General features: G+C 51.2%; 4 protein-coding genes across 4 annotated transcripts; 3 read left to right on the top strand and 1 right to left on the bottom strand.

Annotated features, from left to right (window-relative positions):
- Window positions 1–533: 533 nt before the first annotated feature.
- N7532_008405 (uncharacterized protein) lies at window positions 534–2,378 on the top strand (the record flags this gene model as incomplete). Its single annotated transcript, XM_056620897.1, has 5 exons — window positions 534–614; window positions 686–757; window positions 813–945; window positions 999–1,103; window positions 1,165–2,378. 5 exons carry the CDS (start codon window positions 534–536, stop codon window positions 2,376–2,378), a joined length of 1,605 nt encoding a protein of 534 aa, XP_056471703.1.
- Window positions 2,379–3,676: 1,298 nt separating this feature from the next.
- N7532_008406 (putative GATA transcription factor (AreB)) lies at window positions 3,677–4,675 on the bottom strand (the record flags this gene model as incomplete). Its single annotated transcript, XM_056620898.1, has 2 exons — window positions 3,677–4,357; window positions 4,448–4,675. 2 exons carry the CDS (start codon window positions 4,673–4,675, stop codon window positions 3,677–3,679), a joined length of 909 nt encoding a protein of 302 aa, XP_056471704.1.
- A 2,241-nt stretch (window positions 4,676–6,916) lies between these two features.
- N7532_008407 (1-phosphatidylinositol 4-kinase LSB6) lies at window positions 6,917–9,282 on the top strand (the record flags this gene model as incomplete). The annotated part of the gene is made up of 2 exons (XM_056620899.1): window positions 6,917–8,401; window positions 8,452–9,282. 2 exons carry the CDS (start codon window positions 6,917–6,919, stop codon window positions 9,280–9,282), a joined length of 2,316 nt encoding a protein of 771 aa, XP_056471705.1.
- Window positions 9,283–10,560: 1,278 nt separating this feature from the next.
- N7532_008408 (DEAD/DEAH box helicase) lies at window positions 10,561–13,752 on the top strand (the record flags this gene model as incomplete). Its single annotated transcript, XM_056620900.1, has 1 exon — window positions 10,561–13,752. One exon carries the CDS (start codon window positions 10,561–10,563, stop codon window positions 13,750–13,752), a length of 3,192 nt encoding a protein of 1,063 aa, XP_056471706.1.
- Between the last annotated feature and the right edge of the window lie 885 nt (window positions 13,753–14,637).

Below are 14,637 nucleotides of genomic sequence, written 5' to 3' on the forward strand. Positions count from 1 at the left end.
ATGACGCGATCCCGCGCCGAGCTTGCCACCGGTCTTCGCTTGGGTCGCGCTCAACATCGTAGTATGCAATGTGAAATGACCGGACGGGCGTCCAGTCTGGGGTGGAGGCGTTCCTAGAGGCTGTCGGATGAATCAAATGACCCTCGATCGCCTCCCCACTGGACCCTGACACGCTCAACTTTAGATCAAGCCTCGCGTGACAGGCGTGGGACATGGGGCTTGGCACTCGGCAGAGCCCGGTGGAGCGCCCAGCCCGTGCTGTCTCCGTTATCGTGGCCTCGTCGCCGATTACGACGCTCCTGAAACTCCCCTTCGAAACCGCCCGTTGCGATATTCCACCTCAAGTCCTTCCTTACCCCGGGTCCGATGTTCCTCCCCCGGTCCGCCGAATCATTGATTGGGACCCCGAACGATTCGCTGTTTCGATAAAGACGAATTCCACTCGTGCCCGGACCCTCGGACTTCGTTGCGTACGACTTACCCAGCGAGGGCCAATTTCGAGAGGACACACGATCACTTTGACAACGATCACAATGGCTATCGCTTCTCATCAAACCGCTCGGTACATCTCTGTGCTCGCGGGCACCCTGGTTGCATTGTCCTGTGGAACCAACGTGCGTGATCTCCCGGCTATTTGCCGCAATCGATTTCATGGAACGCGATCGCTGATAATAACGTCCGCTAGTATGCGTACTCGGCATGGGCACCGCAGTTCGCCCACAAGATGAAACTGTCATCGACCGAGAGCAACTTGATTGTTAGTGTTAACATCGCAAGGAATTGAGGCTCTCCCGATGCTGACAATTGAACAGGGTGCTGCAGGAAATCTTGGCATGTACGCGATGGGATTCCCAATGGGCTTACTGACCGATGCGCGGGGCCCACGAATGATCACCTTGATCGGATCAATCTGCCTTGCGATTGGATACTATCCTATTTACATCTGTACGATTCTTCTATCTGCGATCCTACGGAGACTGAGCCCTAACGGAAGACAGCCTATGAACATGGAGAAGGTTCCGTCCCAATCATTTTCTTGTGTTTTTTTGCTTTCATGACAGGAACTGGTGGCTGCTCCGCATTTTCAGGAGCTATCAAGACCGGTACGCTTGACAGGTCGAGCCCCAACGGATAAATCTCCCTGATACTGATATTGTTCGCCAGCTGCCTCCAATTTTCCCGAAAGCCGTGGTACGGCCACTGCGCTTCCATTGGCCGCCTTTGGTCTCAGTGCCCTCTTCTGGTCCAACATATCCACCTTGGTTTTCAAGGATGATACGGGCCGCTTCCTTCTTCTCTTGGCCATGGGCACCTCCATTCTGTCCTTCGTCTCCATTCCGTTCCTTCGAATCTTCCCCATCGAGTCCTATTCATCTGTCCCTCGCCACGGTCACGAAGAGCCTGCTGAGTCTCGAATTATGCGCCGTCCCAGTGCTTCGTCTTTGAATGAGCACTCTGATGAGGTCCATAACTCCACAGCTTTCGCCCACGAGCAGTCAGCACATGCTCGCACTCAGTCAGCTGTCTCCAACCACCGGCTTGGTGGATACAACGGCGACCATGATGAAAGCTCGTCTCTTGTATCCAAGAATGATGGACGCCCTTCGTTTGATACTCTGGATGATGACTTCCTTGACGATGTGGCGACAGAGGCGCACCACACAGATATCAGAGGCCTGGCTATGCTTCGCAAAGTTGAGTTCTGGCAACTCTTTTTGACAATGGCTCTTTTGTCTGGAATTGGTCTGATGACTATCAACAACATCGGGAACAGCGCTAAGGCTCTCTGGATCTATTACGATGACAGCGCCTCCTCAAAGTTCATTCAGCAGCGGCAGGTTATGCACGTATCCATTCTCTCTTTTGGAAATTTCCTTGGTCGCCTGCTCAGTGGCATTGGGTCTGACGTTCTCGTCCAAAAGCTCAACATGTCGCGTTTCTGGTGTCTGTTCATCTCGGCCGTTGTCTTTACCCTCACCCAGCTTGCCGGATCTTCAATCTCCAACCCGAACACTCTCGTAATTGTCTCCGCGTTCACAGGCGTTGCCTATGGCTTCTTGTTCGGTGTCTTCCCCTCGCTGACTGCCCACACCTTTGGAATCGGCGGTCTTTCTCAGAACTGGGGTGTTATGACTTTGGCCCCCGTCTTTAGTGGCAACATCTTCAACCTCATCTATGGCACCGTCTATGACCACCACTCCGTTGTCAACTCTGAAGGCGACCGCGACTGCCCAGATGGCCTTGCCTGCTACCGGTCCGCTTACTATCTGACATTCTTTTCCGGCCTCGCTGGTATCATTGTCTGCCTGTGGAGTATCTACCGCGAGAAGCAGATCCACATTGCCACAATGAAGAAGTCTGGACACCGTCTCGCATAAACTCAGAATAATGAACACATGTTATCGCTGGGCTGGTAACCAACATCGGATGTGATTATTGCTACGTGGGACCCTATCCCTCGGCTCCCAACTTCGCTCTTATCTTGTTGGGCCCATCAGATCGCCTATCTCAGGATCGTCATTTGCTGGTCAAGTTCTCTATCGGTGGGCCACTCTTGTTGAGCTAGTATGTATTCATTGCTTTTTCTTTATAGACTTGTTACCTGGTGCATTTGTCGGTCTCTCTGATCCAAATTCTTCCATTACCACCGCCTTTCTCTGTCAATTCTTAATTTCTTACGCTGTACATATGAGTTGTGTCGGTGCTTGACTCCGAATCCATGTACTCTAGGTCTGCTATTGTTGTTTAGCCTTGACTGCTTCCTGCTGTAGAAACATAGACTGTCTTTGGTGGTATAAAGAAAGAAGATTGCTGCAACCACGCCCACGCTCGCTCCGTCTCAGACTAAACCCCCGCATCATGATATACCTCTTAGGTATACAGTTAGAACTTTGGATAAAGATGGTGCCAACGTCGCTTTCACCGTGGCCTTCTTAATCTGGCGGCTACATTCTACCTACTACTGTATCATGGTTTCTTGCGCAGCCACCTATCTGGTCAGCGACAGCGTTGGTCATCTCATAGATACTACGTGATCACCCACGTAATCAGCGCTCCGGTTAGCTACATGTACTCTGGAGACTGATGTGCCACGGTCCAAGACAAACAAAGAAAGTATGTATCAGAGTAGAAAGTCTAAGATATCAAATAATTTCTACTTGAATGGTAAAGGAAGTAATAGTAATACTTGAACACTTCAAGTTGAGGGATGGAGTGTGGCTGTATCAATTTCCTAAAGAAAATTAGGATATAAAAAATTGTAATGGATCCAAGAAAGTAAGCGTTAGCGAGAGATTAAGCACCTTTTGATATGTGATTTGCCTTTCATCAATAACAGCTTGTCCGACCTTCCACGCCCTTGTGTTCGCAACAGCGACGAGAAAGAAAAGGAAAGTAATATTAGAAGCTTATTGAGATTTCGTACACAGACCCGCGGTAGGCAATTAAAAAACAAGACGACGAAGAACAAGGTTAAAGTTGGAGAAAAGAAGAAACTAGAATCGATCAAAAATCGAACTTTTTTGGGTTGAAGAGAGTTCCAGCCACCGATGAGAGAGTCGGGAAGGGTATCAAAAAGACCAGGGAAGATCGGACAAGCCAGCGATTGCGCCGTGGAGTTGGGACATAACCAAGCGAGGGTGGGTGCACGCCCGATACAGCTAAAGGAGTAGAGAGTTTAGGCGCTCTTCGGAGATTTCACTTGCGATGGAGGCTCCTCGGAGGATTGCTCCACCACATCTGAAAGTCGAATCCGCTTAGCCTGAGGTTCTGAACTATCCAGATCGCCGGTGCCACTAGTTCCCAGTTGGTGCTCGAGTTCGCTGACTTGGCGTTTAAGGTCCTCTTCGCGGCGCTGCGATTCTTCGAGTGACCGACGCAGACGAGCCTCGGAGTCCCGAGCGATCATTTCCGACCGACGCGCACTAGCGTCGCTCTGTTCCAGCTCGGCAACGCGACCCCGGAACAACTCATTGATCAAGTCTAGCTCACTAACACGAGTTTTCAGGGATGTGTTAAGGGCCAGAAGACTCTCGTAGGTTTGGGGATTTTCCAGCTGACGATCAACAGCCGAGGGGGACGGTTGGCGGAGCGGGAGGGAGGATAGACCGGTAGACGAGTTCAAGGCATTGTCACCTCTAGTGACGCTGTCGAACATGTGCTGCGGTGCGATATTCGAGTTGTGCGCCTGCATCGAGCTAAAGCCGGGTGTCTCAGTTCGCGACAAGGGGGAATTGGAGCGATCCGAGTGGCCTGGGGACATCTTACGCGACGCGCGACGATATCCATGTGAGCCCAGGGGAGGTGTTCCAGCATCGGCTTGTCCCGTAAAACCGTTGCCATCGCCAGGACCACCAGACTAAAAAGTTGTAGCGGGTCAGCGATGGAGAAAATTCTTAACTGGAGACAGCGACGACGTGGTCGCGGAGCATTCTGGAGACACACTAACCTTGCGTTTGGGACCCTGGCCAGTTTTCACGCGGTTGCGACTCTTGATCACATCGGTCTTCAGGCTTATCGGGCGAGGTCGCCCGTGCAGCTTGAGGAACAAGCCGCAGGCATTGCAGAGTACGGAGCCGAGTTCGTCTCGGCGCCAGAGAGGGGTGGTTGAGGTGCCGCAGTTCTGGCACACTGGCTGTAATTGAGGGCGCTTGTCGTCAGTCAAAGTGGTCGCCATGGTTTGGGGGAAATGAGACTGGAGGAGGAGGAAGAGGGAGTGATGATAAGATTGGAGAGAGATTTGAGTCGATAAGGATTGCAAGCGCACGGATCGGGTGGTGCCAAGCCCCAGCCCGGTTCGCCGATTACAGAGATAAGTGATAAGGGGATGAAAATTGCCCGCTCCGAGGGTCCCAGGCTACCCCCAGGTAGACGAAGGAAACCCAATAATGATGGAGAATAATGTACTAGGGGGAAACTTGTACTTACAGGGCCGTTGCCTTGGCCACCGGTGGTGGCTGCGGGGGAAGAGGTTGCGTAGCTTATGTTCGCCATGTTCCCATTTGCATCGCTGGACTCACTGCGGTTATCTGGTCAGCCAATCCATGCGCATTCATTCGTCCACCAGCTCTCCTGCAATGGAGGGAGGGGTACAGAGCACACGGAGACAAGAAGAAGGATTCGATTTTAGGATGGGAAGGGGAAACACGGCCATCAAATCTGGTTGGTGTTCGTCTGAACATACCGTAAATTTGAGGTGGGAGCCGACGCGACCGAGGCGAGTGCTGCGAGCCCAGGCAGAGAATGATGCACGGAACCTGAGCCAGGGAAATTGTCTTTATACTCGGAGCCCGGAAGCTTTCCAATGCTGCTCAGATCGGACAAAGCTGGGGAGAATTGCTTGGAGATATCTGCAGCCACGGAGGGTGGCTGGGAAGCAGAGGTGTCGGAGGGGGAATCGAAACGCGGGAGGTCGGAAGTCTGGTGAGCGGACGAGGCCGATTTGAGCGCCGGGTCGATAGGCGACGCCGGGTAGAGGATGGAAGCCACGATGGAGGGCGAGGATGAGGATTCGATCGAAATCCGGCCGAGGACCGAATTGAAAGGTCAAGGGGGAGGAGGCTATCGAGGAACGATCGCGCAACGGTCGAGGTATTGGTAAATGAGGGCCAATTGACAGGCTACTTTCGGAATAAACCGTCTGGCAGTCAACCAAAAATGAAGGAATCGTAATTATAGACGCGCTGTAGGTGTTTTGAGAATCACAATATCGCGGCTGATCCAAGCTCTCTTGCAACGGAGCGCAACACGAGACTGCCTCGTCAAGAGGGGACCGCGCAATGAGAAGTGAAAGCAGAGAGGACGAAAAATGACAAAGTCGAACCGTCGAATCGCGCACGACTTCGACGATGCGCTCAGGAAGGTCCGGGGAGGTGAAGATGAAGAAACAAAGTGGATCTTATTCCGACAATCGCTGTTATTATCGCCGTATCGAAATTATCACTTATCGCGCATGCCGCAGGCCAAGTCACGGGAGAACCCAGCCATTGGAGTCCTCACTGGCACGGCCAGGACGGGAAATCCCTCTACGGATTGGCATGTTCCCCAAATTGCTGTTACGGAATGCCATGGCCATGGCCGCATCGTGGATCTCTTGCCCTGGGCCCAATTCCATTCCATCGTAACTACCAGCTATTGGCAATTGAACGACACAATCATATTTCCTTCGTACCTAGATCAATCAATTCATCGGAATATTATTTTTTATCTACCCATGCCTTATATGTGGAGACCGGGTATTGTTTCCCTCGGCGAGTCTAGTACAGCTCTGCGTGGTCAAGTGTCGACACCCTGCGTCTCGCGGAGAAATGGGTTGTGCCCTTTTGTAATAACATACAGTTCCAGACGGGAGAGGCTACTTGAGGGTAGTACCTACTGTGCCGGGAGCATACTACGTAGGTCTCGGGGATATCAAGTGACTGGGTGGCCCTCTTCACAAAACCTTGGAAGAAAGGCAACTTGTCATTGCCACTATGTGCATAGGCCATTTCCCAGCAGCTGAACGATGATAGCGTTGACGACGACCCCTTTTATGCTGATGGATAAGGGGGTCTCCAGTGGGACCCACCGCCTTGTGGCGGTGCGTATCTTTATTACCTGTCTTCTGAAACTATCCTCCGTCACGCCATGCTTTAGATGCGTTCTGCCGCAAAGGATACCGACCGCCTCAGTAAGTGACATGTAAAGACCACCGGGCCCCGAGCGCCCCCTGCCTCGCCATGTCTGGCCATAATAATATCGTCCATGACGGGATGCTATTGCCCGTCTAAACTACTATCCTTGAATCACCCTCCTCTCCCGTGATGGATTAATCTTCTTTTCGTGTCTCTCGTTACCATTGCAGTCCTTGCTTTCGTCCGCTGTGGCAGGCCTGCCTTCTCTTCTAAAACCCCTTCCATAGAATCGCCGGTCCTTCACCATGCCGAAAAACCGCCCGGCCACGTCGGGGTACGCCCGTCTCGCCCAAGAGGAGGAAGAACGAGGTTATCTCCATGACGATTCGGATGACGACGACCTCGCCGCAGTTTCTTCGACAGTGTCGACTTCAGCTCCTCGCTATGCCCCGATTTCCTCCCGAGCCCAGATGCAGGCGTCCGGCCTCACCACGCCCCCCGGCCATCGTCGCAGACACAGTGGATTCTCGAGACGCGGGCGGCGGAATTCTGGAGTTGATATCAAGGCAATCAATGCGCGTCTCGAGCGATGGGCGGAAGAGATTGCCGCTAAATTCAAGATCAACCGGGTCAAGGGAAAGACCTACGAGGAAGAAAAACTGGAGATTTATCACTCAGTCTTCCAAGCACCGGATGGTGTAAGACCCGTAACAGCAGAACATCTTGAGTCAGATGAGTTTGAGGGTCAACAGCGAAGAGCCCGTGCCGAGTTCGAAGAGATTATCGAAAGTGTACGCCTGGCAATCGAGCTGGATGTCCACCCGCGAATGATTTCCCAGGGAAGCTCAGGTAGTTATTTTGCTCGAAACCCAGATGGAAAGGTTGTTGGTGTCTTCAAGCCCAAAGACGAAGAACCGTATGCCTCTCGGAACCCCAAGTGGACCAAATGGATTCACCGGAACCTATTCCCTTGTTTCTTTGGCCGAGCGTGTCTTATTCCCAACCTGTCTTACGTCTCCGAAGCCGCCGCATATGTCCTTGATGCCCGCCTACGCACAAATATGGTACCCTACACCGATATCGTTCACCTGTCCTCGAAATCGTTCTTCTATGACTTCTGGGACCGTCGCAAGGCATGGAAGGGAAAGAAATCGTTGCCCTCGAAGGCAGGTAGCTTCCAGGTTTTCCTGAAAGGATACAAGGATGCCAATATTTTCCTCCGCGAACATCCTTGGCCAGACCAGGCAAATCCTGGGTTCCGCGCAGAAGACGCTCCCAAGCGCAAGAAGCGCCCATGGAACGAGGCTTGCCGTCCCTCCGGTGTGCAGTCTGATGATGAAGACGACGATGAGAATGGCCATATGCCTTCGCCAAATCCCCGGGATGAAAGCGCGGAGAGACGGTTCCACTGGACAGAGAACCTCAAGCAGTCATTCCGAGAAGAGCTGGAGAAACTGGTGATTCTGGACTACATTATGCGCAATACCGATCGTGGCTTGGACAATTGGATGGTCAAGATTGACTGGGGTAACGAACAAGTATCGCTTGTTGCGGACCCCCCGAAGCCGAACGATAAGCCCAAACATGACGAAGATGAGCTTATGCCTCCGCCTCGTCCTGTATCCGTGAACTCGAACGGCACAAATTCTTCCCACCCCTATCGAAGACACGAAACTATGATGGCTGTGAGCCGTACAGGAACGCCTCTGGCCACCTCTGAACAGTCGGCTTCAATCCAGATTGGCGCCATTGATAACAGTTTATCATGGCCTTGGAAGCACCCTGATGCAGTAAGTCTCTCTTCACCAGAATTCTTTGCCCATAGCTCACACATTGCTAGTGGCGGAGTTTCCCCTTCGGATGGCTTTTTCTCCCTGTTTCCCTAATCGGCCAGCCCTTTTCGCAAAAAACGCGTGACCATTTCCTCCCGCTTTTGACATCTACTGCATGGTGGAGCGGGACGCAGATGGCCCTCCGCCAGGTATTTGCCCAAGATGACGACTTCAAAGAAAGCATGTTTGCGCGCCAAATCGCTGTTATGAAGGGCCAGGCTTGGAACGTTGTCGAAACCTTGAAGCAACCAGACCATGGCCCGCTTGAACTGACTCGTCGAACTCGAGTCTGTGTTTGGGACGACCTGGTGGACGTGCCCGTCGCCATTCCAATGAGAACTCCTGCGACGGACCAAAGGCAGCATGCCATGAATTATGACGATGACGAAGAAGAGATGGATATTGGCGCGGCCATCTCTTCCCAAGACAACAGCCATGATTTACTGGGTCTCGGCTCCTCACCGAGCGAGCTCCCCAATCCCAATCGGTTCGAGCTCTCCCGTGGCCGCACTGATAAAGATGGCCATCGAGCCACTGACTCGATTGGCAGTGGCCCTGATACCTTCGACGATAATATGTCTCGCAAAACAGCCGATGGTGCCTACGCCAGGTCTTTGGACGGAGGATGGCCTTCTCTTCCTGCTCGACCTCAAAAGCATCACCGACAAGGCGGTTCCGTCTCTTTCCGCATGCCTCATGTTAACACTTTTGGCAGCGATGATCTCGAAGGTGATCTAGGATACGCTGCTGCTGAGGATATGGAAGGCAACCAACGTAAGGTTATTGTGGAGCGACTAGAAGCCGTAAAGAGCAAAAACCCCGTCTTCACCTGGTGCTAAGAACCCTTTACTTCTTTGGCGTTGGCCTCGTTCCACTTTTGCCTCAAAACCCCCAATTTTTCTCATCTTCCTTCCCATTTCATGCCATTGCATTTTTTTTCTCATCTATTTAATCCGGCAGATGTTTCCTTTAGCGTCCTCTTCTCGCGGCCGGCTGGGCCTTGTCTAAGTGTCAAGCAGTCTCGTTCATCCTTTCATCATCTTTGTTTTCTCCGGGACATGTCATCGACGTTCATACCGACGCGTTGCATGTGTCTCCTTTTTTTTTTTTTTTTTTTTTTCTTAGAAATTTCGCACGACATGCTCATGATTGGGGGATTTGTGTTGTATATAGACCTTCTGAGTGTTCGGATTGCCTTGGGCGGCGCATTGATTGAGCGCCTCATGTCGCATATATGACGAGACTTAATTACATGATACCATCGTCCATACCTAATGGCACCTAATTTTCAATAGGCTCAGATCGCTGGGGATGGCGAAAGGCCGTCTAGGGTATGCTGTTAGGCTTATCGTCACATTTGACACCCGGTAGATTTGAAAAATCCGAAAAATCCGAAAAATAAATCAGAAAATCAGCTCCGTCCTAGGCACCTTACCTAGAAATTACCTAGGGAATGCTGTAACTTGTGGGTGTCTTTTGCACGACTGGATTAAAATCGACGAGTGAGTGAGTGGGCTTATCGGCGGGATCTTCCGAGTAACGAGTGAGGTCATGATCAAAGCCGCGCTTTGATTTCGAAACCTCTTCAACTCTGCAACCACGGGATCCTCGACTTCCTCGCTCCTTTACCTTCTTTTCTCGCCCGCTCGCAAATGTCGCGACGCCTCCACGGTTCTGTGCGGGGTGCGCGTCCGTCATTCACTCGGCTGCGTGGTCACCTGCGCCCTTTCTTCTCGTGAGCCTCACTGCCATCCGAATACCCTGAACCTCTCACTCCGCACCTGGGTTCATCTGGCCTACGCCCACCCCAGGTCTAGCATCTGGACCTCGACACCTCCTCATTCTTCTCGGTATCATGGCGTCACAGGCAGCCAGGTTACTGGAGCCGAAGGCCTATAAGAAGAGCCTACAGAGCAATGGTACAGTGTCTAACCCCTCCCTCTTCGCTTATCTTCCCACATAGCCAGGATCAAATGTGATTTTGTCACATGTTCCTTACCTATGGAAATTTTGATTGAACCGTGGGCTCACATCTCTCATTTTCAGCAGGCGTCATTCAAAACAGACCTTCTCACAACCATACCAACTCTATTGCCCCTCCGGGAATAGTGCAAACCATGCGCACCCTCGATACCGACTCTCCAAAGTCATCTTCGAGGACAACCTCAGCTGCTTCAAGTCCGGCACCGAACAATCCTCCTCTCGAGCCCAATCCAAGGCCGGAATCCGACTTGACTGTGCAGTTCACGGGCAGAGATGATGGCAACGAGAGCGACGCAAAACGCAGCCACTACGATATCAGCGATGGTGAGGATGATCCAGGTCACCGAAATTTAATCGAAGACGTTTATGGAGTGGAACAGCGCACCCATCAGCCAACCAAGAGAAAAAAAACGGAAGATTCTCAGACTCAGAACTCGGCCAAGCCAGTCGCCATATCGGGGGGAAGTGATCTGGGAAAGTGGATGAAAGAAGGCGAGTCGACACCGGTGCCTAAAGCCTCTGTGCAAGACGTGGTGGACTTGACGGCGGAGGCTGCTGCCAAACCTAAAGAAGACGACGACGACCTGCAGGTTACCGGATCAAACAATATCGGCATTCAGAAAGTCTGCTACGGCAAGATTGACAATGCGATGATCAATGCATACCTAGTCCCAAAACCGCCTCGCAACATTCCGTTCGCCGATGACTATCCCCATTGGCCGTCTATGAAGCTCGGGGTGCACCGATCAGACAACACCAACAACTCGCGCATTGACGTTACGGATCCATGCGGAAAAGCGTTTGGTACAGTGGACGCCAAAACCGCACGAGCTCTCTGCCCTCTGATGGACTCGCCAACCGTACCGTTAGAAGTCGTCATGCGCCTAGATATGCGCAAAAAAGTTCCAGCAGAAATTGCCTGGGGAGCAACACAAAATGTCTATCGGGCCTCTCTTACACTCTATGGCGAGCGTGCAAAGGCACAGGTCATCGGCAAATACCTTGGCCAAAATAACATCTGGCTTGGTACACCTGTTTTTATGGAACGAGGAGTGCCCTTGTTCAACCCGCATGTACAGCAAAGACAGCAAATGGCTGCAGCTGCGGCAAGCAATTCAGGGCGCAATCGTGCGAGTTCGAATGTCAGATACGAAGTCAGGACGGCCGAAGAGGTGAATGATGCTGTGATGAAAATGTTTGATCAACTCATCACAGCAGACATTCCCAGCATGGAGCCCCCGCCAAAAATCAAGACCCCTCTTCTGCGCCACCAAAAACAGGCGCTTTGGTTCATGACGGAGAAAGAGAAGCCCCGCAAGTTTGGACCGAAAGAAGAAGACAACAACTCCTTGTGGCGAATGGATCGCAAAAACGGTCGTACCCAGTACCGAGAAATTATCAGCGGGGTAGTCTCTGATCAAGAACCAGTTCAATCTTTTGGTGGCTTACTTGCTGACATGATGGGCCTCGGGAAGACCTTGAGTATTCTCTCTTTGACCTTGTCCACTCTGGATCAAGCCAATGTATGGGCCCAGGCCCCACCTAGTTCCGATCTCGTTCACGAATTCCCAGGAATTCGAAATACGAAGACAACTCTTCTTGTGGCTCCCCTGAGTGCTGTCAACAACTGGACCACACAAGTCGCGGAGCATCTTGAACCAGGGGCCCTCAGTTTTTATGTGTTCCATGGCCCATCTCGTGTCACCAATCTGGATGCACTTTCCAAGTTCGACTTGATTATCACTACATACAGCACGATTTTGAGTGAGATTTCCGGGCGGGGTGCGAAACGTGGTAGCCCTTTGGCCAAGATGAACATGTTTCGGATTGTTCTCGACGAGGCTCATGCCATTCGAGAACAGAATGCACAACAGACCAAAGCGATACTGAGTCTCAATTCGCAGCGCCGATGGTCCGTGACTGGAACGCCTATTCAGAATCGCCTGGAGGACCTCTTATCTGTCACCAAATTCTTAAAACTATACCCGTACGATGACCGTGGCCGTTTCGGGCAGCATATTTTGAGTCCTTTCAAATCCGGGAACCCCAGTGTTCTGGCCAGCCTCCGTGTCCTTGTTGATTCTTTCACGCTCCGCCGAGTCAAGGACCGAATCGACCTTCCTCCCCGAGAAGATGCAATCATCATGCTCGATTTCTCTGAAAAGGAGAAACAACTTCACGAATTTTTCCGCAACGAGTCCAATGTCATGATGCGTGTGATTGCCGGAGAGAGCAAAACGTCGATGGGAGGCCGTGTATACCATCACGTTTTGAAAGCCATGATGATCTTGCGGCAAGTCAGTGCACATGGAAAGGAACTTCTGGATGTCGAGGACAGGGAAAGGACCAAAGGGCTCAGTGTGCAAGATGCCATTGATCTGGAAGAGGGCGTGGCAGATACGAGCACGGCCGCTTCGAACAAGAAGGCGTACGAGATGTTTTCCCTCATACAAAACGCTGGGGACAATACATGCCACATTTGTCGCAAGGATCTCGAAGAGCAAGAAACCGAAAATGGCACCGTCGACCAAGATGTCCCATATGCGATCATCTTGCCTTGCTTTGATGTGATTTGCCCTGAGTGCTTTGCAAAGTGGCAAAAGTCGCTAGACCCTACCTCTGAGATGGTCAAGTGCCAAGCTTGTGATGGATGGGTATCCAATACCCACTCTAAAATCACCCCTGCGGGGTTGGTAGACTTCAACGCCAAGCGAGATTCAAATCGCAATTCAAAGAAATACATCAAGCATTTTGGCGAGTACGAGGGGCCGCACACCAAGACTCTTGCGCTCATTCATCATCTGCAGTCAGCAAAGGCTGAAAGTGAGGCGTTGAAACTGAAGAAAGAGCCACCGATCAAGAGTGTTGTCTTTTCTTCTTGGACGTCACACTTGGATCTGATCGAGATTGCTCTAATCGACCATGGTTTGAAATCTTTTACCAGGCTTGATGGCACCATGTCTCTGCAGGCTCGTGGCAAAGCGCTCGAGACATTTGCTCAGGATGATTCTGTTACCATTCTCCTGGCTACTATCGGTGCTGGTGGTGTGGGTCTGAACCTTACATCTGCGTCCCAGGTTTTCATCATGGAGCCGCAGTACAACCCCGCTGCTGTGGCACAGGCCGTGGATCGTGTTCACCGACTTGGCCAAAAACGCCCTGTCAAGACTGTCAAGTTCGTCATGAAGGGCAGTATCGAGGAAAAGATCATGGATCTGGCGAAGAAGAAGCAGCAGCTTGCGGATATGTCCATGAATCGCGGCAAGCTGGATAAACGAGAAGTACAGGAAGAACGCATGCGGGAATACCGCAGTCTCTTCAGATAGGCATTTTTTACCTTCAGGATGTTCGTTATGCGTTTCATGGTTTCGGGATCTTTTCTAGGTCGCTTGGGAATGGCGATAGATAGGAAATTTTTGCTGATTTTCACAATTGATACCCAGGCAAGGAAGCAGACTTTTCATTTCGTGCTTCGTTTCTCCAGGCGTCTAAATTTTCGCGTGCTTTCGTTCTTTGATCTTACACATAATGCCTGGGTTTTTCTGCTTCGCCCCATTTGCACTCGAAAGATTTGATGGCATATTTACAATCTTCATATATACTTTAATAGACTGGGGCCATCGGATTTAGTGCTCGGAACCTGAGCTGAGAGTTTGAAATTATATGATGTGCAAGTAATCCAAGTAGCTCGTATCATTCACATTGTATAGAGTACTGGACATATCCAAGCGAGGCATGTCCCTCAAGAAGATGAAGTGTGCTGACGGGGCGATCCGGTTGAGTTGGCGTAATGTCTCGGTTTCAGCTTTCAACTGCTACCTAGAATTAAGATCGAGTCCAATACGAATCAACTTTGGCACATAAGCACGGAACCTTCTGTTCTACTCTCTTTCACTTGGGCCCGTTGCTTGAATATCCCTCTATCCATGAGGGACATGGAGTAATGACTGAGTCCGAGACATACTTCGTACATCCCAGGTATTGTCTACGAGACCAGGGTAGTTGTCAGACTTAATTATAGGAACTTGAGTGAGCGTTTCCCATTATTTTCCGGACAGCCCGAGACAAAATGATGTCCAGGGATCAGCTAACCAGCCAAGACCCTGCTCATCATTGGCAATGATATGAGTCGAACTTATAAATATTGGCACCGTTGTTCCTCTCCAGTGTTCCCAGATCATACCAAATACAATAATTTGCAAGTTCTCAGT

The sequence above is a fragment of the Penicillium argentinense genome (genome assembly GCF_028826775.1).
Source record: "Penicillium argentinense strain IBT 30761 chromosome Unknown utg000009l_segment0_segment0, whole genome shotgun sequence".
NCBI lineage: Eukaryota > Fungi > Ascomycota > Eurotiomycetes > Eurotiales > Aspergillaceae > Penicillium > Penicillium argentinense.